General features: G+C 40.3%; 1 protein-coding gene across 10 annotated transcripts in view; it reads right to left on the bottom strand.

Annotated features, from left to right (window-relative positions):
• NRG1 (neuregulin 1) overlaps nt 1–26,637 on the bottom strand; it is a 973,831-nt gene extending 947,194 nt beyond the window's left edge. For all 10 annotated transcript variants that reach the window (XM_033104326.1, XM_033104325.1, XM_033104324.1 and 7 more), the window contains exon 1: nt 25,908–26,637. In XM_033104326.1, the coding sequence (XP_032960217.1) occupies nt 25,908–26,637 (730 nt within the window). The remainder of the gene's footprint in view (nt 1–25,907) is intronic.
• Between the last annotated feature and the right edge of the window lie 291 nt (nt 26,638–26,928).

The following is a 26,928-nucleotide window of genomic DNA, read 5'->3' on the forward strand; positions in this document are numbered from 1 at the left end:
TATAATATAATATATAACATAATATAATATAAGACCAGGTTAATATATAATATAAAATAACGTAACATAACGTAACGTAACATAACATAACATAATATAATATAATATAATATACCAGGTCTTATATTAGTTTTTGCTCCAAAAGACGCATTAGAGCTGACGGTCCAGCCAGGTCTTATTTTCGGGGAAACACGGTAGGTCTGGATAAGTTGACACTGGAGCAAACAGCCTGCTCTCTCCACTATGGACTCTAGGCTCACTTTCCTCATTTGCCAAATAGGGTTAATGACAGTCCCAAACCTCACAGGGTTGTTGTGAGGATTAAACGAGTTAAAATGTTTAAAGTTCTGGAATAGTGTTTGACACACAGTAAGTGCTAAAATACTATAAATCAGGAAAATGTGTGGCTGCCAGTTGAGTGTTAGAATCTGAAACCTACTCCTAGTCCTGCCAGAAATGACACATGTGGTAATTTCCTATCAAAAGCATGTTAGAGGGAAGACACCATTCTGAATGAGTGACTGAGGCATGGAATCCAACTCCATCTAGTCACCTCAGTACTGAATGAGTTATTTTCCTTGGGAAAGAGATCAAGTTAAACGTCATAAAAACTGACTCGTGGAATACCCCAGTGGTTCCCCAAAAAACCAATCACCAGAAACTGAATGTAAACTAAACACTTTAGGATGTGTTCTGCCAGAGAAGGAATTTACTTGCGTTTTGTTTTTCTTTTATCTATTCAGAATAAAAAGTGATCATTTCAAAGATTACCATATGAAAGGATTACACCAAGAGTATTTCTTTTTTCCCAGCCACTTAGTTTTCAGAGAAGTTCTAATCTACAAAATCGAGATCACCTCCCCACTTTCCTGTAATCCACATCAAGGTAAGCCTAGGAGCAGGGAATCGTTAGAGACTTCGCAGGAAATGCAAATTAGAGAGGGAAGGGCTTTTTTTAAAATGCAAAGCTCACAGCCTGAAGGAAAGCATTGCCTTCCCCATGCCAACCACCTTCTCTCAATTCTGGCCTCTTCTATCCAAAAGGCTTTAACATTTTCTTTAAAGCAGCCCTGGAATCTGCCCAATAGCTTGCTACTACTGGGCCTGGTTTGCTCTGAAGTTTGCAATTAATATATTAATTAAAGCCCTTTCAAAGGGCTCTTGGTGCAGTCAGTGGTGTTTTATTTTCCAGGACAAGAGGCTCTCTTTCTATAAAAACACAGTAGGAGGCACATTTTAAAACTATATTTCAATTGCAAACAATGTGGCTGTATTTCCCAAATGGCAAAAAGAAGATAAGAAAATGATCCTGGGGGAGGGGGCCTGAGGTGGCAGTAGAGGTGTAACCAAACAAAATGCTTTCTGCAATTTTCATGCTGCTGCTGCTCCTGCAGCAAAGGAAACTCATTTCAAAATGGAGCAAATTAGCAAAATTAAACAGATGGAAGTCCTGGGTCATATCACACCACTTCATTAATGCATCCAGGATGAAGGCAATATAACAAAACAAAATCTAAAGAATTAAAAAGTTTTTTTTTAAGCCTATGCTTTTCTATATTGACAGATAACTTGAAAGATTTAAGATTGACTATATTAATAACTGATTTTCAGATGTAATTCGAAACTAAAAGTAATCAAGTTGACAATGCTACCAGTTAAATAAATCTTTTTGCCACGTCTACACAATTATCCCTTTCATAGTTTCCTCTGAGAACTATCTAAAATAGAGTCTGGCTGGTCCCCTCTCTGCCTGGAACTCCTTCAATGGCTCCTTCTTTGCATAAGATACACAGTCTCTGCTCTTGCCTACTACAACCAGCCCCAGCCTACCTTTCCAAACTCACCACCCAGTTTTTCCTAAATGACTCTGCATCTTCACCAAAATGATCTGGCTCCCATCCTGGTGCAAAATGTTTGCTTTCTTGCTCCCAGACCACGTTTTTGTACAGAAATGTCATAATGGCAAGTCGGTGCGAGAAGAGGCCCTGGGTTTAAAATCCAGCTGACTTTTACTATTAACAGGTGAGGACATATGGGTCACATAGTTATACTTTCTGAGCCCGTTTCCTTATTATCACATAGGAATAATAGTACTTTCTTCCAGAACAGTTGTAAGGATCAGTACCATTGGAAATACATAGTGCCCAAGCCAGTATTCTCCCTCTGTCCCACTGACAAACACTCCTGGCTTGACCAAACCTGAGCCTCCTCCTAAGTCCATCTGTGTAGTTCTTTGTAAAATCCAGTTTCAGTAAGAACCTTGCTAAGTCATTTAACAAAACACCCCACCCCAGCAGATGTCGGATCAGGCTCCTCATCCTCCACTAACCCCCAGATGATGTCTGATCACCCTGACCTGTCTTCAGCAAGAATCCTGTCTGGCCAAGTTAGTCAGAATTCCCCTCAGCCCTGATATTTCTTCTTAGTAATTTTCCATCCACTGCCCCCCACCCTGTCCTTAGTTATAAATCCCCACTTGCACAGGCTGTATTCAGAACCGATCCTGGTTCTATACTGAGGTCTCCTTTCCCCTGTTGCAATTGTCCTGAATAAAATCTGTTTTTACTGCTTTAACCACTGTCCAGTTCTGGTTTTTCTTTCCCACCAACCACCATTTATGGTCTACCGCCAACCTAAACCCCCTCATAAAAGCTTATTCTGATCCTTCCGGGTGGAAATGGGCTCTACCTCCTCTCAATATTTATATCAATTATCCACGACATGCTCATTTGACATTTTACCAAAAAATAATCTTGTAGAATAGCTTTTTTCCAAGGCTCAGATGCCTTCGCAATGAGAATATAAACCCACCTGTCATTAACCATGCTTTCTATATCGCTTCATCCACCACAGTCCCAGGCAAGGCTGTGACCTTGATCAACTCAGTCTATTGTTTGCCCTTTGATTGTTCTTTGTTCTTTTTTCCTCTTCTGAAGAAGTTAGTGATTGCCACGCCTGATTTTGCAGATCAACCATCATCCCCTTCTCCACCTGGTGGCAATCCTCCTTTGGGGGTCTCCACTTGGCACAAAGAACCTAGTAAAACACTTTTTTTCTCGTTATAATGTTAACTTGAATTAAAATATAACATGTACTAACTACTGTTTTAGAGGCTAAATAGGAAAAGTCACAGAACCAGATAATAAAAACCACTGCAAGAACAAATCTTAATAAATGGGTAGAACAATCCCTCTTCCTACCTCTGAATAACTTCCCAGCAAACTTCTTAGCAACCTTTCATTATCAATTATACCTTCTCTCGCTCACATTTTCCACCTTTCACCACTCTGTGTATGGGCACCTGATGCTTACCTATACCCAGTTAATCCCCTTACCACTCATTTAAATCATCTCTTCTTCAAAGAAGCCCAGCCAATTTTGGAGTGGGAAAATATAATTAGTTAATTGATTGCTTTTTCCTTTAGGGTGAATTCTCAGCAGGTAAAATCTTGACTGCAGGGGAATTACTGGTGTCTGCTTCTCTGTTGGAAAAGGAAGAAGGAGAGTGACTATGAGGAAAGAGGGTGGTTAGGAAGACGGTAGGTGTTTGACATTCAAAAATGACAGTCTACCCCATTGCAAAAGAGTAAGCATTTCTCCCTGTCTCTCTTTTCCCTCAGGTGGTTAACCAGATATATTACTAATTACCTGATAGGGAAAGGCCATCTTCTCCTAATCAGACTTTAAGTTGTGAATGAAATAAACAAATCTAAGTACATCTATATACCTGTTCTCTCTGTTTTCGCTCCTAATTTTCCCCCAATCAGCTCAACCTATAGCACCCTCCTCCTCTGCTTTCCAACTCCAAAAGTAGAAAAGAAATGGAAAATGGGAAAAGAAAACTACACACCAGAGGAAGCACACCAGTACTACGGAGAGTCCCTCATCTACTCAGAAGTGTGGTGTGACTTACACGCCTGCCCAATAATTGGACACAACCCTGCCCTCTGCTGCATGAAAGCTCCCCTCCTAAATCAACAAGATGTACCTAAAAACCTTTCACAATTGAAGAAAGAAAACAGTACAATCTATCATACTCTATGCAAAACACTGCACTAGGTGCTGTCAGAGAAGTGTCACCTTCAATCTCCCACCCCTAACCTAACCAGGAAAATAAGCACATGGACACCAGCACACAAGATAATTGTATAATGGGTACCAAACAAATAGCAAAGGTAATAATACTTGACCCTCTTAAACTATGCTAGTGGCTTAGAGGTGGGGGAAAAGATATTGATTCTATGTCTTACCCCTCATCTCCCTTCCTCTCTGGAGTTCCCTGCTGAGGGAAATAAACACAGAATAATCAGCATCATTTTTATAAAGAGTTGGACAAGTTTGAAATATCTCATGATTTCCAAATCCAGAACTCCTTTGGTAAACAGCGATTGGGTACAAGCTTAGCAACAAAGCCTCACTGAGCTTTCCTACTTTCTCCAAATCAATCTAATTCTGGGTCTGTGGAGTGGACCAAAAGCTCCCCCAGCAAACCAGCTTCATGCGGCACTGACACAGACCCCTGAACACTGCCTTAAATCCCATCCACACCATGAGCAGGGAAGACAAGACGGACTGCTGTGCATAGCACGCAAGGAGCATGTTGAGCTGTCCCTGTGAACACAAGCCCTTCCACACCTCACCACAGGCAGGGAAACAAGGCCCAAAATGACACAGGGTCCAACGAATGACAGCCTGGATCAATCATATGACCAACTCCTCCTAACATGGGAGGAGCTTATAAGGACAATGGTGGGATGAGGGACCCAAAGAATTCCCTTATTTTTTCTTCTCATGTCCCAACAGTGAATTCTATGTATGTTTTCTTTCTCTGACCTAAAAGTGTTTCTAAACATTCATAAATCTATTCCATCCTAGTAATGATGATGAAATCTAACTAAGGAGTACCTTCACTCACAGTTATCTTATGTAAGGAGATATGTCTTATGTGGTTAGACATGTAAGAAGTTGGGAGCTGGATGAGGTCCTGAAAGATGGAGACCTTGACTTATTTATTATTGTACTGATATCACATAACCAGGACCTGGCACATTAAAGTAATCTTTTGTAAACCAAATGAGAGCTAGAAATGGACAAAAGGGGAACCTAGCAATGCAGAGGTGGCGGGTAGAACTGGTAGTCATTGAAAGTGCAAACGCCTCAACATTTGCTTTCTTGCCTTTTTTTTAGGTGTACAAAACAATGTAATAGTTAGACATTTACACACCTCTCAAAGTGACAACCACCCTCCCCCAATCTACTACCCCTCTGACATCATATATAGCTGTTACAATTCCATTGACTCTATTCCCTATGCTGTACTCCATATCCCATGACTATATATATATTAAATTATAGTTGACATAAAATATTATTCAGCTTCAGCTCCAGGTATACAGCACATCAGGTGGTCAGGCACCTACAAAGTGCATGAAGTGGTCTGCCTAGTAAGACAAGTGCCCATCTGACACCCTACAAAATCTTTACAACATTATTGATTATATACCCCAAACTGTCTTTTGTATCTCCGTGGCAATATTGTAGCTTTCTAATTTGTGCTTTCTAATCCCCTCCCCTTCTCTGTTATCCACCTGGGTTAAGTAAGCCCGTTACAGCCTTTTTGTAATATTTTCATTCATGTAAACAATGCTTTTATAGAAGGACAGTTCATTTTCAGTTAGCTGTACAATAATAACGTGTATATTTTAATTTAACATATAATTTTAATTCAAATTTTTAAATTATGGACAAAAAGTACTTAAGTGCCACTTAGAGCTCTTGATCTTATGAAAATTTGGAATCCTCCACCATGCCCACAAATCACCAACCCCCAGCCCACCAACCATACAACCGTAACTTTATGGCTTCATTTATCCTAGAAGTGCCAGCCCATGTCCTATACTGGAAAGTCATTTCTCTAGAAAGGTATTCTCTTGTTGTTCCCTCCTCGTCCTAAGGTCCATTGTGTAATCAGGAAAAGACAAAGACTAGAACTCACATTAAATCCTAAGATGACCTCTTTTCCTCTTCATTTCAGAAACTACTTCAGGCAAAGATGGCCTTTCAGAGACAGGCTGAGCTGACAGATTGTAAAATACAAATATGCGTCATAATGATAAACTCCTTATACAGCATTGTATCTGTAGCACAGTGTTTGGCGCATAAGTGCTCAAGTTTACTTATTGAATTAATGACAATGAATGTGGCTATTATAAACAGTTCCATGCTGAAGACTTTTTTGTTGACTTTTAACATTTTGTTGAGGATTTAAACTGTGGACATCCATAGAACATATCATTTAATTAATAAGCATAAAAATGTCATATGCTGTAAAAAGTCATAATGGAAATCAATAACACAGTAAACATGACGGTGTTTGGTTGATTGGTCAGAGAAGCATTTCCTTCATTCCTACATATCCAGTGTTGCAGATGCATTCGAAATGAATGACAGAGGAATCCAAATACCCATCAGAGTTTGAAAAAGAAAGACCCATACTTCCCCGAAATATCGCGAACTGCCAGGTTATGTAGACCTAAGTTTGTCCTCACTGCAGGAACTACCTTAGGTTGCACCTACTGAAATCTAAGGTTAAAAATTTAGAAGTTAAGGCAGCATTGCTGTATCCATCTTCCAAGATTCTGGTGGGGACTAATTCACTTAAGGCCAGATCAGACAGACCCTGGTAAGCTGAGGAACCGTAATTATCTTTATTAAGATAGATAAAAGTCCAGTCAGACCTCTGGGAGTGATCAGGAAATGCCTTTGATCTACTAAAAATCTTTTGGGTGCTAAATAGATTAATGTGATATTATAAAAGGATTTCTCAAATCAACAGCTCTGAGAGTTTATTACTTTTAAAATACAACTATGAACATACCCTGTCCAGCAAATAAATAAACATACAAATGAAGAAAAGGACCAAATTACATAAACTGTTCGGGGAAATATTACATCATCCTAGTAATAGCATTACAACAAGAACAAGAATTGTAATTATTTTCTAGTTTATAATCCAGAAGCAATAACATGTCAGATAAATTTATAATATACTTAAGGTACTGCAATTGTTTTAATAGGTGGTCACTATTAAATGCTAGTAATAAAAAATGTAAAAACAATTATAAATGAGACTAGAAACATGAACTTAAAAGAATGGATAATGACCAAATGATTCCATAGAAAATGACTATATTGCTACAGATTCCCAACAGTACATGAAAAAAAAACCTTACCTCAAGATAAAAACAAAGGCATGTTTACTGATAATAGAATTTAAGCCAGAGTGTTATTATTTTCTCCTACTAAAACAGAAATTACATTTCTTCGAAGGAAAAGTGTTGATGTACCTTTTTTTTCATTAAACCAAAAACAAATAAGTAAATAACCTCTCCTCTATTTGCTCCATTTGGCAAGGTTCTTCTGTGAGAGTTTTATTATCTTTAGTGGCAGATGGTCCTGTGTTTGTTAGTACAGAAGTTATCCAAAGGAGGAGCAAATGTCTAGTATTGATAAGACACTCTCTGTTCTAACTTTTCCAACTCAAGACAAATAAATGCAACATATGCAACATGCTTCTGCAAACAATTTTTAATACACTCTGCAAACATAAAATGAAGTACAACCCTATTTATCCAACAAGTACATCTTAAATATCTTAAATTAATATCCTCCCTAGTGGATTTGTTGTTGTTGTTGGTGGTGTGCCCCAGCGGAGTTGCCTTCTCTTTCACAGGAGTTCACATGTCTGAATACTTGTAATACATGATGTCTCCACTCTGGTTAAGCATGCACATGTCCTTTCTCCTTGGTTTTAATATAAATTCCTCAAACTTCTCCATATCTCATAGAATAATAATTGTAGCATATCAGGACCAGTAGACGATCAATAAGTACTTGTTGAGTTAGGGAGATCAAGTAAATATTATGGCTTTTACTATGGTTGTCATATATGTTGCCTTTTATTTTTTCCTAGAGAAAGCCTGCATTCAGTATATAAGGAAACTTTCTAACGAGCCTGATTGAGTTCTGAACCCTGCCTTCTCCACTCGTTTAGCTGTGTGTCTTGGTTGTATACCATAACTTCTCTGAGATAGTTTCACCTGTAAAACTGGTATAATGATGTCGACCTCTATCAGGTCACCATCAGGAATAAATGAGATCACAAACAGGAAGGGCTAAGCATAGAGCAAGCACACTGAATAAGCTCAAATCATTAGTAGGGAGAAGAGAACAGCATATGACCACCTTTTGGAGCTACAAAAGTTTTGTTTTCATCTTACTTGATTCCACTAAGACACTCCAAATGCAAAAATTCTGCTCTTGGCCTCATTCCACAGAGCACACAGCCAGACGGGAAATCATCCCAAAGCCCTGAGCCCAAAACGTTTGTGGACCATTCTGGACTCCAGTGAGGCAAGTGGAGTCTGGCAGATTGGTTTTTTTTCTCTGTATGTGCTGGATGGTTCCCTCAGAATCATTCTGGGAATGGGGCCATTTCAATTCCCTTCCCAAAGGGTACCTGCCCCAATCAGTTGTCTGCTTAAGCTCAGGATTCAGTGTGAGGTTCAGAAAGTGGGGTCTCCTCTCTCCTCCCAGTGGGAGCCTTCAGACCTTTCCCATGATCTCTTCTGCTCACATGGTGACGAACAACTCTTTGGAGAATCTCCTTACTTGGTGTTTCATTAGTGCTCAATCCTGGTGCCATGTCCTGGAGCCTATTTGGAAAGGTCATGTTGTCATTTAACTTTCCCAGGAAAGGTGTTCTCTCTTTATCTCTCTATCCCTCTATCCCTATTTCTATGTCTCTCTCCATCTATCTGTATCTCTATCCCTCTCCCTCTCCCTCTCCCTATCTTTCTCTCTCTGTCTCTGTCACTCTGTGTGTGTGTGTGTGTGTGTGTGTGTGTGTGTGTGTGTGTGTGTGTGTGTTTTACCCACTACTGCTCCTGCCACCATCTATGGAGTTCTGCAGACAGAACACTCACTGCAGAACCAGCACGGCCGAGCCTGGACAAATGCTCCTCTCTGACCAAGCAACTTCCCCAGACATCCCGAGGGAGGTTGCCTGTTGAAGCCGTGCTGTTCAAACGCCAGAGAACATCAGACACCCCTGGAGAGCAGTTGGTCTGGACGGGGCTCAGGGATTTGCAGTCCTAATGAGCACCAGGTCCTCGAATAATATTGTTTCGTAATAACATTGATGAGGAAAAAAAATTGATTTCCAGCCAGGGCCACTGTCTGTGTGGAGTTTTCTCCAGGTACTCCAGTTCCTCCCACATCTCAAAACTGTGCACAGTGGGTGAACTGGCGTGTCTACATTGTCCCGGTCTGAGTGAGTATGTGTGTGAGTGTCCACGCAATGGAAAGACGTCCTCTGTAGGGTAGGTCCCTTTGCACCCTGAGCTGTCAGGATAGGCTCTAGCCAGGCTCGATCCTGAACAGGAATAAGCAGGTTGGAAAACAATTCTCTTACTTGTTTTTATGAATCTTTCCTAAACATATGTGTAGCTAACATTTATCTCAATGTTAATATTAGAAGTGTTTTGAGTCTTTATTTAGAAGTCGGGTGGTATTTTTGACCAGAAACATGCCACAGAAACTTAACTCATGGATATCAATTAGCCTATGGTAAAATTGGTTTTGTTGTATGTTGTTTCCCTTAATGCCTCAGTTTCTAGAGCCTATTGATGAGGCCTTACTGTGCAATGCTACTGGTCCACAAACTACGCTTGGAGTAGCACTCTATCCAAGGGCCTTTGGCACCACAGCTTAGGTGAATATGGATTCGTAAGGAAATGGAGAGCACAGCCCTCAAGCAGATGAGGTTCAGCTTCATTTCGGCCTCTCATGGATCCCCTTCCATGTTCCCAACTACACTGTATCTTCCTTGCCTCTAGTCTGCTTGCTCCATGGTGACTCCCCCGTAACCCTCCCCAATTAGCATTAACAGGGCACTTACTATGACTTAGGTGCTGTACATACATGATCATTATCTCAGCCCACACTCACTTATCACTAAGAGAGATACATTATTCTCATTTTACATCATGTTTAGAAACCTCAAGCAGTGTTCCCAAGGTCACGAGGCGTGACCCTTAAGTAGGGAGCTAAGTCCACGCTAGCCTCCAGCTCTTCCCCTGCTGGTCCCCACTTGTCTCATTCCCTTCCTGGAGAAATATTAATGTTGACGTGTGGTGTTTCCTCATTCAGACAATGCACTTATTAGCACAGATCTTTTAGGACAGGGTCATCTCTGGACACAATAACCTGTTTTATTCATTGCACACTATGGAAGACATAGTTTTATCCAAGTGGATCTGACTTCAGCACTCTCAAAACACATCCAGTCCTCTCTACCCAATTACCTGCATGTACACTCTTTGAAGATAAATAGGAAAGTTTACCATTAGCAATGGGTGCCCACTACAACAGGGAGGGCATGACAACCTCACTCACAGGATTTGCAACTAAAATTCTATGAGGCTACATTGTTCCAAACCTTGTCATGGTTCTAACAGAGGAAATCAAATAACCTGAATGCAAATAAAGGTTCTGCCTCTAAGCAGCTGTGTGACCTTTAAGGTTCTATAAATGTTTTTGAATCTCAGATTAAAATTGGAATAAATTGATATACCTCATGAGATGGTGTTCAGGAATAAAGGAGGTAAAATATGTAAAAATGTTTGGCACATAATAGAAACTCAGGAAATTCTAATTCTTTCTTTTCTTACCCAGCTTCTGATTTTCCAGAGAATCCTCCACTTTATTAGCTGAGAAAACCTTAGTGGCTGAGCAGTCCAAGGGCTCCTACACCTAAGTGAACCCCAAAATCACCTGGAAAGATTTCTAAAAATGCATATTCTCAGGAATGACGTGGACCAAATGAATTCCTCTCTCCAGGAGTCTAGGTCAGGGATCTTCATATTCTAATCTGCAAACCATTTCTGCAAACCATTGGTCTGTCCCTGATTAGAACATAAGGTCCAAAAACCCATCCATGGTTCTCCAAGGTAAATTGGTCTGAGGAGCCTGCTGCTGAAGTAGGAGGACTCAGAGCTGCTCTTCCTATTTTTTGGAGATTTCCTTTTCATCCTTTCCCCCATTTCCTTTGATGTATAATGTGCAATTTTCATAAATAGAACTCCTACCTTATTTATACTGCATTAAAATTAGGAAAAGCCAAGGTGAAAAAAAAAATTCCTTGCACGAAAACACTATTATTGTACAGAAAGTAAACAATGGAAACAGGAACTTCAAAGCCATTCTTCCTACGGTGGTTCAAACTCCTTATGCAAATAATAGTTATGAGTGCATCCATTCAGCAGCTTACTAGACAATAAAAAGGCTTTCTATAGATGGGCAGGAAAAATGCATTCAGTTACTGTCAGAATAATAGCTTTGGGTTTCTTGACTGCTAATCATTAAAATGCTTAGTCATAGCTTCAAATAAACGTAGCTCTGTGTCCACCGAATACACGGTCCAAGGACCTTTTGACTCAAATATTTTTCTAAATTAGATTGATAGATGTCACTCCACAAGTATTGATGTGACAATGCATTAAATTCCCTTAGGACCTGGGCACCAACTATTGAGACAGTAGTTAGTTCTCAAGTTGCTGTGTCAAGAAAAATTTGAACAATAATTTGTCACTAAAGTGGGTTACCTGGTACATAGGAAAGAATTCTTAGCTAAGGAGAAAAACACTAATAAAAGGGTGACCTTCAGCAACACTTTAGTAACACTCTGTGCAACTTAATCAATTTGATGACTTCTTTAAAAATTACATCTTTATACAAACTACCCATTAAATAGCTGAAGTAGAGTCATTCTTCCCAACCCCACGCCCCCCCAAAAAGGTTCAGTGTTCTTAAAACAGCTTCCTGCTACTTATGCTCAAATAAATACAAATATTACTAAACCCAATCTTAAACCAGGGGTTGACCATTAGTACTTCAACCCACCCTCTCTGGCTCCACCCAGAGCACTTGGCCAGAACTACTGTAAATCCTCCAAGTCACTACCAACCACGTGCACTTTTAAATGTAAAGTGTTTGGCAGGAGTCAACCCTCAGGCAATGCTGCTTTGGGCTTCACCTTCTTCCAAAAGGATTCTCTAGAGACTCAGAAATAACTGACCACTTTTTCCATCTTGAATCCCTTTGAGGTCTTCCTCTTACTTCTCTCACTGCTCTTTTCCTATCTCCTCCTCCACCTCATCTTTAAAGGTTGCTTCATTCTTACCTCACTTTTCCTCACTCTCTACCCTCTTTCCTTAAACAACTGAATCTACTCCATGGAGATAGAAATACCGTGTCCTTGTCCAAAATTCCACATTTATAAACCCAACCCAGACTTCTCTTCTGAGCTCCATTCATTCCAGTGCTTTTGGATCGTTATTTCCATTTGGATAAATCAAACACACACTGAACTTAACCCTCCTTCTAGAATATTCCCCATCTCACACCCAACCACGCACACAGTTACTCACACCAGAAACCCAGGAGCCATCCTGCCCAATCCCCCGCAAGAATTCCCCCTTCATAACCAAGGCTAAAAGATGCCTCCAAAATAATCTCAAATCCTTACGCTTCTCTTCATCTCTTCTGCTCCTACTCCAGCACAAGGCCACATCCTAATCTCACTTAGTTCCTCAGTTCTCTGCACACTCCTTTCAGTCCTTTCTGTGCCCAACAGCCAATTGTGATTTTTCTTTTTGTAATGGAAATCTTACAACTTCTGTGCTTTAAAACTCTGTAGTGGTTTCCCATGCTTTCAGGACAAAGTCCAGCATTCTAAAAATTCCACAATCATCTGATTTTTTTTCTTTACCTCTGAGACCTCATTCCTGTCTCTTTAGCGCTGACTCTCCTCTCTGCTGTTCCTCATCCCTGCCTCAGGACTGACAATGTCCTTCCCTCCTTCTTTTTCCTCCCCCTCCCCACCCCTCTCAGAAATGTCTCTTTCTAAAGGAGACCATCATGTAGCTTTCAAACTAAGATAGCTTCTTCTCTACATGTTCTCATAGCACCTTGTACTTTTCCCTTACAAAGCTTAGCACAATTATAAATATATGTATATCATACAATGCTTTGTGTATCTGTCCTGTCTTTCTACTCTATTATCTCAGGAAGGGCCATGTCTCATGTCTTCATTGCCATGATTCCAGAAATCAGTACAAAGACTAGCAAATAATAGATGCCCAATAAATATTTATCAAATAAGTAAATTAAAGTGTGCTCGCTGCTTCTCTTTTTCTGTTGGTTACCTACATTTGTTTAGCATTCTCATGATTCTCATAATTTATTTAAGCAACATCTTCAGAATGGCCCCTACAATTTCTCTCACAGGTCAGGAATGCCTAAATGTAAGAGGAAAGAAAGAGAATTTGGGGGCTATACAAATTTATGGGAAAAGATAAGGGGTAAATTCATGATAAACTTCTAGTCCATTTTAATTAATGAATAGATATGTCCCTGAATGACCGCAGGTAAGACAATGCCTTAGCTGTTTTTTAGTCACCAGGAACTCAAGACCTTACAAAGCCAAATGGCTCATGACAAAGATGAGACTGAAGAAGTCCACAACAAATGTATCATTATTCTTTATATTTTACAATTCTGAATTATCCTCTTTACCTTCTCAATATTTGGTAAAAATATTTTTAAAGAGGGCATAACAATAACATGCATAATGTAGATGCACAAAAGACTGTTTTATGCAACTTCAAAACCATTCATTCCTTGTCTCTATTCACCTGCTATGAATTGGTTCCCTTTCCTCCTGGGTTGCACAAAGGAAGCAAAAGCATACACCCAGCTAATCATAAAATCACCAACAATCTTACTAACAGGAAGTAGGTGGATGATATTGGCACCTTAATCATTTCCATGGACTTTTCAATAGCATTTTAAAGAGAAATATTACTAAGTACATAATGACAGTTATTTAGCAAGTTACTGGGAATAAAACTACTGAAAAGTTAATAAAGGTGATTAAAAACAGTGGAAAGATTACTCATCAATACATTTAATACACCGGGCAGGTTTAACCTAACAATTTTGCTTTTACAGGCAGCTTTATCAGCCATTTTAATTTATCCTACTAAGAAGAAATGTGCATCATGAAACCCAATTAAGTCGGCAGTGATAAAGCCTGAGAGTATTTCTCTAAAGTCTCTATATCAAAATGATTTGTTAAACACAGAGCTCTAAAAGCCATCCTAACATGCCAGCAAAGAACAGAATGAATGTAGTCTGACCCTCTGCATTTTCAGTGATATCAAACAACGAAACCAGACATAGCGAGAATTAAACTTCAAAGACTTATTGAAAAATGAACCCATACAATGCTAATTTGAACATAAGAAAGAGCAGGTAGTTAATATGTTATTTACCTACAATAAACATAGATGGTTGTGGTCCACTCTGCACATACCTGTTGAGCTCTCTTACTGCAATGAGGAAGCAGAGGGCAAATCTGTCCTCTTTTCAGAGGAGAGCTATGCCATTAAAAATAAAATGACCATCACAAATTGGAACCCTGCCTATTTCAATCAATCTGGTCTGAAGTGAGGTTCAGCCATACCTTGGGTGTTAACACAGGTCTCTTTCAGAAGACAGTCAAAACTAGGACATTTCACGTTCTGTCCATTCACTAAGCAGAAATAAACAATTGCACTTGAGCCATTACATATTTGGGGTACCACTGGTTACAGCAATTAGCCTACCCTAATTAGTCCATCTTCTCTAAGGAAGGCAATATTTTAAAGGGGCAATTTCCTTAAGTAAGACTCAGTCCTTGTTTTAAATCAGCATTTCTATCAAAAATAGCACTTATTGTTTTTCCTTCCTAAAAGTAATAAACATTAATTACAGAAACGTTACAAAAACATAACGAAGAAAATCCTAAACATCTAATAATTCCAGTGCCCAACTGTTAACATTGTGTTACAGAGCTTTCCAGCTTTCATTTCTCTTTAGATTGACTGGTTGATAGATGAGGTAAATAAATGGTTGATGGACAGATAAGAGTAATACACATATATTGCATAATATACTTTTCTCACTTGACAATATACAATGAACATATCTCTAAGTCATTATACTTTCTTCTACCCCAAGATTTTTAAAGACTACAGAATAACACGGAATAACCCATTATCTATCTGAACAATTTCATTTAGTCACTGTTCTGGGAAAAGGGAACAACATGTGCAAATGCACAGAGACCTGAAGCCACTTGGCCCATGTGGAGCGGAGCCAGCAGTGTGGCACAGGGCTCCCGGCTGGAGAAGGGCCTGGAGGAGATAACTTGGACGCAAGTTGAAGGGCCTTCTGTGCCGTCCTAAGGAGTCTGGATTTCATCCTGAGGACAACTGAAGAGCTTTACGCAATGATATAGTATGATCTTTTTCAGAAAGATCACTGATCTGCTTCAGAAAGATCACTCTAGCAACAGTATATAGAGGAGGGATTTAAGGAGAGAACCCATGAGCAAAGATAAGAAGCTGTTACAGGTACAGCAAGAAAGCACTTAGTGTTTACAGAGAGACAATGTAGTTGGGGTGAATGGGAGGCCGTTGAGGTAGGTGAAGGAGCTGGAATCAATGGGATCTGGTCACCAAACTGACATGACAGAGAGGTTTCTAGTGTGGAGTAACTAGAAAGACGCTGATGCTATCCGATAGGGAGGGGTTAACTGAATTCATATCAGCACCTACTACTCTGTCGGGCACAGAATGAGCTGTCAATCAGGGAAGCCACTGGTAGTGATAGCAGTGATTGTAATAGTAGTAGTGGTAGTAATTTCAGTATTATACAGATGGACTGGCTGGGGAGATAATGAGACACTGTTTAAAATGTTTAATATACAGTGTCTGTAGGACATTTGGATGGATTACCTGGTAAGTAGGTGGATACATGGATCTGGAGCCAAAAAACAGAGTTTGGGCTAGATACGAATTTAGGAACCACAATTTATAAGCAGCATTGGATTTTGCGGAATAGATGAACTCACCAGGGACTGAGGGAGGCCAAACTCAAGGAATAAATAAAACTGGACGTAGCACAGCTGAGTCCTGCCCTGCCCTGCCCTGCACAGCCCTGTGGCACTGCCAGGGCCGCTTCATGCAGTAATTGTAAAAGTCAGATCAAATTATTCCTCATTTGACAACTTGTTTCAGCATTGCTCGTTCTACCCATGAAAAGACCAAAATATATCATTTGCCTGCCCAAACCATGAGAATCATGAGCTGAGACAGAAGGTCAAGGTTGGACTCCTCTCCCCACCACCATCAGAAGCGGTGCCATCCAGCTGAAAACCGAGCTCTCCCTGCTGTCTGTGGTAGCTTCAACCATTTCCACAACACCACAAATTGTTAGAACCTAAAACAGGGCCAGATTTACAGTTTTAAAATTAATAAAAATTCATAGTAAAACATTTTACATCTTCTCTGTCATTTTATTAAAACAAATGACTGGACTTTCTTGCTTTAGAAGTTTACGGTTGTGGCTTAATCGATTAATCATACTCCATAATTTCAAAGACAGGCCTTGAGAGAGTGGTATTTGCTCCTTGATGATGCTTGTGAATACAAATAACTGTTAGTATTTCAGACAATAGAACAAAATGACACAAGAAAGATAATGGAGGTGAAACGATTTGGAGAAAGGATATACTTTCTCCTCCCTCGAATTAAGCTCTCTTACTCCTCTTTCAGATTGCCTAAAAGTTTCATAATTGCCTTTCCGTCATCATTTTCCCTAGAACAACACTAAAATGAGAGGAAAGGAAAAGACAAGCTCCATAGGCAGGAATAGAAGTGGTTTCTAAGTCAGGTCATTTCTGAGATGAGGACCAGATGCAGTCTGTATGGACCATGAAAGCGTTTTAGTCTATTGTCTCATTTTACGTATTAGGAAACTGAGACCTAAAGACATAAAGTCTCTTACCCAAACCACACAGATACTAAACTATGAAGCTGCACGTGGAAAGGAGTTCTGTCTCTGAGTCCAGGGCACTTTTCACTTGCAAATAAGATGAGGACACTCCAAGTGTCTGCCCACAAGGAGACTGTACAGAATAATTTTTAAGTACATCAGTTTCAAAAAAACACAAGATGATAGACGGGAAATTTGGAATAGCACCATGTAAAGCATACAGTAAAAAGATGTTCTGTATTCAAAGGCTAGAATGAGTATTTTCAGCAGGATCATTACTAGGAGTTTGATGTCATGGAAGCAATAGGATATGAGCTGATTTTCCACAGGCAGAAGTGAGGGAGAAAAGAGGTCCAGGCAGAGGAAATGGCATATGTACAAACAAGAGGATTAGAAAATTACATGGTCTGTTCATGGAGCAACTGCTATTGACTGAATAAAAGCATTCCCAGTAGTAAAATTGAGGAAGATTAGAATTACTTTGGAGTACGGAAGACATTGAATGTCAGGATTTAGAGGTTAACTATGGTGCATCCATTGAAAGTTTCCAAACAGGGAAAGAGAGCTAATAAAATAGTATTTTAGAATGACTCATCCTCCAGTGCAGTGTTTAATGGAGGGCAATTTGGAGCAGTGGACAGAATAGAGGCAGGGAAATTATGGGGAAAAGAAAAAAAGGAAAATTAATGAATAAGAAAAAATCAATTAAAAGATTCTGGTACTAATCCAATTGTGATAAGGTGCCTTTCTGGACATCGATATCAATATGAATAGAAATATACATATTCTTATGTATATGTAAATTTACTCTTTAAACCTTTTATTGTTTTTTATTAAGCTATTATCTGTTGTAATTTTGTCATTTGGTGGCTTCTGACTCAGGAGTCTACATGCTGGGTAAATTAAGAGCTGAATATATAAACACCTCTGTATTCGAAGAATTTTTTTTTCTTATTAATGGCAGTTTAATTAAAGGCACTAAATTTGAGTAGAAAGCAACAACATAAAAACTGCTCACCACCACTTCACATTCATTAGGATGGCTATTATCTACACAATAGAAAATAATACATGTTGGTGAAAATGTGGAGAAATTGGAACACTTGTGCATTGCTGGTGGGAATGTAAAATGGTACAGCTGATGTGAAAAGCCTTACGGTGGTGCCTCAAAGCAATAAACATAGAATTAAGATCTGATCCAGCAATTCCACTTCTGAGTATCTACCCAAGGAATGAAAGCAGGGTCCTGAACAGATATTGGTACCCATGTTCATAGAAGGATTTTTCACAATACTCATAATGTAGAAGCAACCCAGTGTCCATTGACAGATGAATGGAGACTGTATAAAACAAAATGTGGTATGGACATACTATGGAATATTATTCAGTCATGAAAGGAAATCCTGGCACATGCTACAATATGGATGCATCCCAAAGACATGTTACTAAGTGAAATATGCCAGTCACAAAAAGGCAGATACTGTATGTTGCCACTTATATGAGGGACTTAGAATACTCAAATTCATAAAGACAAAAACAGAATGGTAGTTACAAGGGGTTGGGGAGAGAGAATGGGGAGTTTCTGTTTAATGAGCATACAGTTTCAGCTTGGGAAGGTGAAAAAGTTCTGGAGATGGGTAATGATAACAGTCGTCCAACAATGTGAATACTTAATGCTGCTGTACAACACACTTAAAAATGGTTACATTGGTAAATTTTATGTTACCGCAATTTGAAAAAAAAACAAACAAACCAACAAATACCAGAATAAGACTATGTTCCAAAATGCTAGAGTTTTTAATAAAATCCCCACTCGCATGAAAGAAAAGTTGCTAATGCTTCTGAGGAGAAGATGTCAGCAATCTCAATGGATGGGAATGAAGACAAAGAAGGAAAGAGCATCTCAGACATGCTGAGGCTGGCAAAGAAGTAGAGCACCTGGGCTATTTCAACGTGGTGACCCTTTTGTGCTGACAGGACAATGAGTACAACCACTCTGAGCACAACACCTCCCTCCTGGCGTCACCAAAGAGCCCTAACCAGCGGAATCACCTCCAAACGCCAATGTCTAAAGAAAACTTCTATTTGAAGCAAACATAGCCATCCTTCTCCTCCTCTATCAGTAGACAGTTACCATGTTCTCTACAGAGATGCAGCCAGGATGCTCTCTGCAGGGGAAGAAAATGCTGCCACTGCATCTGCTGCTGCACTGATAACACACCATCACCCATGGTATCTCCAGGGCCGACTGAGAAAGGGAAGGGAAAGGATTTCATTATTCGTCAGAGCCCAAATGGACAGGTGCCATCCCACCTGCAGTCTAATCAAGAGCTGAAGTAATGTTAAAAACAAAGAAAAAAAGTGAAAAGTAATTCACCCAAAATATTTTTTGTTATTATTTCTTAGGGATCCAAGCAGTACTTTTCCATCTTCAGTTACAAGAACTGAACCTGGACTGAGGTGGGTAACACCTGTGGGGGAGACCAAGGAAGAACATGGAATTTCCGAGTACTGAGATCTAATACCCAAAATGAACTGGAATGATTTGGAAATGGGTCTGCAAAAAAACAGTGATATGGATTCACTCAAAATCCCTTCTGTGCTTCTCAGTCCTTATGACATAGGGAAATTTTTTTCCCAGCTGGGCTATAGACTACAAAGAATAAATAATGTCCAGAAGTAATCGAGGAAACACAAATTTTAGGAAATTAAATAGCCTTCTCTGAAGCCCAAAGATTGATCCAGAAGTAAGGCTGTGGGTGGTGAGGGGAGGAAATAGTGTCCTGGTAGGATATGGGTCCAAATGCTATTTCCTTCACATACCCACCTCACCAAATCAGACATGAAGAGAAAGAATCAGAAGATCTTTTCCCCCGTCTTCTTTCAAAATTTAGCCTAGAACAGTGATTGTCACTGAGTTGGGGTGCTTCAGTCATTTATTCATTTAATTAATTATTGAACAGGTATTTAATCTACACCTAGTAATCAAGTTATATGAATCCAGCCAAGAGGCAAAATAAGATACAAACTCAATGAATGCTAGTTATAACCAGTTGGTTTTTTTAGCCCCTCTATGTTTTAGCTTCCTTTGCCTTAATAGGAATTCCCAAACTAGAGATAACATTTGGGATGACAGCATTACTAGTGTGGGCTTTCCAAATTTAACAACGTAGACAATGACGCACCTCCCTTATCACGTCCCACCCCCCATGCTCTGGCTCCCAGGTACACCCACTACTAAGACTCTACTGCCTTCACCAGGCATGTCCCTTTGTAGTGGGTTCAGTTCAGCTCACATATTCTGGCACAACAGAGCAAAAGGAAAAGAAATTATTTCCTCCTCTGGGTCATTTTGGCCCAGTAGTACTTCCAAATTCCAGCTACCCGCTCTAGAATCATGCACCACACTTAACTGTTTACTTACAAGTCCCAGCATACTGAGGCCGATGCCCAAAGCCAGAGACTTGGGCTTTGGAAGGGAAAGCCTCTAAAGTAGAGATGCAAGGTAGGTTACCATCAGTATCCTCATGGGATGAACACGGAGACTATCCAGGACAGAAAGACCATCTACGGTCACAGTCTGGTGATCTAAGCCCTCCATTTTCTGACATACTTGGACCCAGACAGCTCAATTCCAAGGTGTCAAGAGAAGGGTAGTGAGTGTGATGATAAACAGCAATCCTACACTTTGGTCTCTCACAGACTAAGACGCACTCATGGATCCATGCACACTTACCTTGCAGCATCCTTATAAGGGAAATAGAGATGAAGGGAAAACACCTGTGAAGTCTGAGTTAGGACCTGGTAGGACCATCCCCTAGGTACCATCCAAGCTGTGGGTAAACTAAATTTCTTCTCTTTGTTTTTTGTTATTATGAAACACAAAATATAAATTTTACTAGGTCCTAATGGGGTGAACCAAGGTTAGGATATAGTTCTCAAGTAAACTATTTGCCATAGGGAAAAACGTCCTGGTTCTCTTAAAGACCAAAAAAAAAAAAAAAAAAAAAAAAAAGTGAATTAGCACTTATGCATCTCTCTCTAGGATTCCTGGATGGTAAGTCTACATTAGGGGGAATTGTTGCCTATAAAATGGATCTACACCAAACAGAGACTAGTCAACCCATTTTTATCTTTCAACTTCACCAAAATGTCTTTTATCTACTTCAACTTGTATGGATCATTTGGAGACAGACAGCCAGGAGGCAAGCTTCAGAAACACACTCGTCTCAAGTGCATCACAGCACTAAACAATATGAAAAAACAACAATATGAAAACACAAACTCTCGACTAGCACTTACCTCAACTCAGCAAGACTTAAGTCTGTATTCTGTAAATGCTCAAATAATTCAACTTTAGATTTAAAAGTATGACAGGATGTACATACCTGTCTAACTAATCAGTTGTTCAAGTGTTATAAAGTAACTGATATTGGGGGGGAGTAGCTACATTCTTCCATACTGTTACTTTATTTTTAACTTATTTTAGGATAACACAAGAGTACAGAGTACTATGTGCATGCACAAATTTATAGCATTCATATACCGATGGAAAACTGTCCATAATAGCCATTTCTGTTATTTAAAAATAACATTAAAAATTAGTTTTCACTTTCTCATGAAAATTTTGATTAAGGCATGTTACACTATTCTTTTTGGTAACAATTTGCATGAGTCAATAAGCCCTAATTTTTTACTTTTTGTTTCCAATATATACTTTTTTCATTATGTACTTCCAATGAGTATAACAATCAGTGAATCCCTATCACTGTTACTCATTATATACGTTATGTAGTCATTATTATCATTTATTTCTATAAGGCTAAGCAAATACCCATGCAACCACAGCTAGCCATAGAGATCATTTTTTCATGTCGTTTGAGCATATCAAAAACAATCAAACAAAAAACCCAAGTATTTCTAAGTACTACGGACAGATGAGAGTTTGAGAATCTTTGGACATCTGGCAATTTCATAAATTGTCACCAAAATTTAAAAATAGGTTTTAAAAGATGTTACATTTATAATTAAGAAAAAAATAACAGGAAAAAATGGGCATTGAAGCAAAAGAGATTTCCTGAACAATGAATAGATTATATTTGACAAGGGCAATAACCCTCCCAATCACGTCTTTTGCTCTCATTTGCTATAAATATACAGGCTAGCAGGAACACAGCTCATTGTTTTAACCCTCAGTGCTGTTTAAGCTTCTCAGTATCACCTAATACATTAAGACATATGGTAAAACACTCCCTAGATTCGGAGGATTTATAGATCTCCCACAACTGATGAGAACTATCCCCAAGTGCTTGTAAAATATTCTAATTCAGATATTTAAATTCTCCTTTTAAAATATTTTTATTTTAAGGAGTTGTTTTCCCAAATGACCTATCTTGGTTTCATTTTTTAACATATATATTTAAAAATACAGTTAATCTACTCAACAGGAAGGTTTTAAATACAGTATAGATTCTTGAAAGTAAGATTTATACAGTTTAAAGAGAGCAGTCACGAACACTTGGGAAATTAAATTTACATGTGTATTTATGAAATACAAGCAGTCGGGCTGTATCTGTTCCTATTGCTACTTCCTTAATATAGCTTTTATTATGAATAATTTTCTTCAATGTTGGTCGGGAAATCCCTGCAGCATTTTCCTCATTTTCATAACACCATGAGGTCAGCACACTTTATTGAATAGTTATTGAGGATACTAGAAAAAACAGTGCCATTTATCACAAATAGTTGATAAACATGTTTACATTATCAATATATTCCAATATTATATGCTATACCAAATACTTAGATTGGCTTGTAAGAACACAATTGATATACAAATTTTGCATGGCCCAATTATACATGTTATTCAACATCAGTATTTTTCGTCCTTTTTGGAAATTAGCTTCTGCCTAGTATAACTGCAATGCTTTGAAAACTAAATACGTAGCACTTCAAACAATGATTTGTTTCAATAATAGAAATTTAATTGAACAGCAAATTATTGCGCAGTCTGATGAATATAAAGCCTAGAAATATTTCTTAGCTCCTTCAGTGAGCAAGAGAAAAAACAAAGTCTTTAGAAGACTTTAAATAACTGGGAAGAATTTAAATAACTGTAAAGGAAGTGTAATTTACACAAACTTCAAATAGAAAGTAAACAAGCTATGGCATTCTGTGTTGTCTTCTAAAATATACTAAACAGTTTCTGTTTCAAAAGGTCCATTTCTCAGAGAAGAGCTTCTTTTTCACAGACAGTACTCAGGAGTTTAGCTTAGATAAGGAGAAAAAGGGGGGAAAAAACTCAGGAAAGACCTCTGCTAGCTCAACACTAAGGCTAATCTGTTGCATGTGTGGTTTTTACAATAGTGATCAACTTATAGGAAACAACCCAGCAGCTGAACACATAAGAGCTGGAAACTGTTCCCCTAGGTATGAAATCGCAAAATGACTTTGCCATATTCCCTCTCCAGCCTAGCATCATGGCTCAGGCAGGGACACAACCATCATGCCCCCAGGGCAGTGTCATGTCGCTAGAGAAGAACCTTCTGTTCCATTACCTCTCCTTGAAATCATCTGACCAGAAGCACACAGAAGCAGCTGAACCAGGACAAATCAGCCCCTATTCACTCTGTATATTTTTTCCCAATTGTTTGTGTTCCTTTGTCTGGTAGATTCTGAATGACATTGTTAACTGTGACCACACAACTGGATGAACTCACAAGTTTTCACATACTTTTACAAGTATGGATTTATTGAGTTTACATTATATAAAATAGCTTACACTATTTATTTTTATTCTATGATGTTACAATAACTATTATGTTCATAAAAATTCAAGAGAAACTTTTAGCGTGATTCCAGTTAGTCCTTCGCTAAACCTATTAGTTAAGGTTTCATGCAATACCCTAAAAGCATATCACACTAAAATCATCAAACATACACAACAATTACACAAACATAGAGCAGTGCACTCATGATTTCTTAAATTACTTAATTACATGCAGGGAGATTTCCAGTTCATTTTTAAAACCTGCTTTCCTTAGTATGCCACAACTTAAAACTCTGTATTTTGTTTCACTGGCAAACAAAAGAGTAAAACTACCTTTAGTGAAGCTTTTTCCCCTTAGAAGCACAGAAATAGAATAGTATTCCTCCAAACAACATGAATTTTCCATTTCCAAATGTCCTCTAGACGCTTATAAGAAGTTTATCCCTGAAGTTCGACATTTATTTCCAATTAAAAGGCAAACCAACACTGTGCTAATCTAGTAACACCCCCCCCCCTTAGGCAACATGGCCAACTCCAGTCCCCTTTATATTAACTTCCCACCATGTATAGTAAATGATTCACAACTCATATGGTTTGGGGTAAAAGCGAATTCCTTCCTGAATTACGTATTAGAAAACATGAAAATTGGAGGATGGCATGGCTTAAAAGGTTTTGTTTCAGATTCTACAACAGAATAATATATGCTACAGTACAGTGGTGTGGAGCTTTTGTGTTGCCTCATAAAACAGCTCCCAGCAGAGCGTTTCCCATGTTTTACAGTGACATCTATCAGCCAGACCCGGGGAATCCCAAAGTCCCTCCGCTTTCTTCAGCACCACTGTCTGAGAACAGCTTCTGTCCACAGAGTGGTGCAATCTTAACAGGTCTCTGGTGCCCAAAGTGCACTGTTAAGATAAGGAAATGGTAGATGAGCAATGCTCTGTCCTGCCATTCAAACAATATCATTGTGTATTAATTAACTGCAGGATATAAGTACCACAACTGCTAATCAGAAATTTAAATAACTGGCCATCACCAGATACAAATTGAAGCGAACTGATACACTTTGCTTCACAGGCAGACGGAGCATGGCATGATGCTGAGTTTTGTAGATTCAATTAACCCAACCATCTCTTAGACAGATAAATAAAGACCCAGGAGAAAGCTATTATGCATATTAGAATTTGTGATGTGTAATCATGTTAATTTATGGTTTGAGAAGAAACCCTGCTATGTTTTAGTGATTATATGGTAATCAGGAAATTATACAGATATTTAGAACCTAGAAATTATTTTATAAATGTAATGCTCCCTAGGAAATGTAATTAGATTATCAGCTAATTTCTCACACCTGATCATATGAAGGACACCTGGGAAGAATACTTTCAGTGGTAAATCCTAAAAGGTTTGGGAAATGACTGCTAAACATAGCTTCCGAAATTCTTCAGGGCCTACACGTGAAGCTCCACAATTACGTTCATCTGTCCTGATTCACTCAAGTGCCAAAATATACTCCAAACCAAAATACTGTGAAAACAAAAATTCTTGAGATGATTTCACCATTAAAAACAACAACAACAACAACAAACTTTCTACTTCTCAGAAACACACACGGTAGAGATTGCATCTATCTGTTGGACGTCGATTTCGCCAAAACCTCTGCCACGTTTAGAAGACTCTCAGTGCGCTGCCCTTTCCTCGTCTAGGCTCTCCATACACACAAGCCTCTGGTTATCTCCACTCTCAAAGACTCCAAGCGAAGGGAAGCCGTTAAAATCCTCAAGACTCACCCTTCATCCTGCAAAGGGAAAGCCCCACAAAGGCGGCCCATAGTCAGCAGCTCCTAACCAAAGCCAAGTTCAATACTGCACACAAGAGAAAGCTACCAGCCATATCCATTCTACTTGGTGAATGAAACCCCAAAGGATTAAAAAGTTTCAGGCGGCCCCAACCAAGGACCAAAGTTGGCCTTTCACCAATGGCAAAACCTAGAAAACGAAAGTGGAGAAGGCGCTGCCTGTGGAATACAGTTGGCGAAACCTCCTCCTCTGAGGTTCACTTGGAGTCCAAAACCCTGAAACATTTCCCCACACGGCGTCTGTCCCGCAGCCGTCGAACCCCGGAGTGCGCCCGCCTCGCCCCGCTCATCACCTCCCTGCCCGTCCCGGTCGGAGCACGCCCCCAGGGGCGCGGGACTTACCGCACCGCTTGCACAGCACCCTGCTGACCTCCTTCTTGAGATTTCTTCCCGTCTCGAGTGGGGGAAAAGATGCTCGGAAGGCGGCCGGCGCACGGCTGCTGCTGTTGGCATCGGGCTCCATGAAGAAGATGTACCTGCTGTCCTCCTTGAGCCTCCCGCAAGAGGGGAAAGCCAGGTGACCCCAAGCGCCCAGGCGCACGGTGAGCAGCGAGTCCTTCTTCAAGCCCCCGGCTTTGACAGCCCACACCTGGTGCACCTTCACCAGATAGGATGCCTCATCCCCAGGGTCGCTGGCGCTGGGTCCCGGGGCCGTGGGCCAGGAGGGCACCGTCCCGTTGGCGGTGGGCAGCGGGTCCTGAGCTGGCCGCCCCAGCGCTCCGGGGCGGGCGGCTGGAGGCTGGCGCTCGCCTCCCCACGCCCCTGCCTCGCCCGCCGCCGCGTTCCTGTCGAGTGCCCCCTGCTGCCGCCGCGGCGGGTGCACCTTTCCCTCGATCACCACCGCGGCGCGCTGAGCCAGCTCCTGCACAGAGCCCACGCTGGGCGGGGACGAGTAGCACACCGAGGCCCCCGCGGGAGCCACCTCGTTGCCCGAGGCCGCCCCCGGCGCCAAGGCCGCGATCCACAGCAGCAGCAGCGGCAGCAGCGGCGGCTGCGAGCGGGCGGCGGGACCCGGGCGCGGGCCCCGAGGGCCGGCACCCCCGGAGCGGCGCGGGGCGCGTCGCCATCTCATGGTGTGAGGTGCGAGCGGGCTCCGGGCTGTCTGTTCGGACTGTGCCTCGCTCTCTCGCGCTGCCTCCCTTTCCCTCTCTCCTCCTCCTCCCCACGCCATACCACTCCTCCTCCCCCTCTTACCCTCCTCCTTTTATTTATTTATTGGTGGGGGGGGTGTAGGTGAGTTGTTTATGGGAGGAGAGGGAGGAGAAAGAGGAGGAGGAGGAGGAAGGGAGGGAAGAGGTGGGTGGAACCACAGAAAGGCGAAGAGGTATAAGGGCAAAAAAAAAAAATTAAAGCAAAATAGAAA

Source organism: Rhinolophus ferrumequinum, chromosome 4 (assembly GCF_004115265.2).
Source record: "Rhinolophus ferrumequinum isolate MPI-CBG mRhiFer1 chromosome 4, mRhiFer1_v1.p, whole genome shotgun sequence".
Classification (NCBI taxonomy): Eukaryota; Metazoa; Chordata; class Mammalia; order Chiroptera; family Rhinolophidae; genus Rhinolophus; species Rhinolophus ferrumequinum.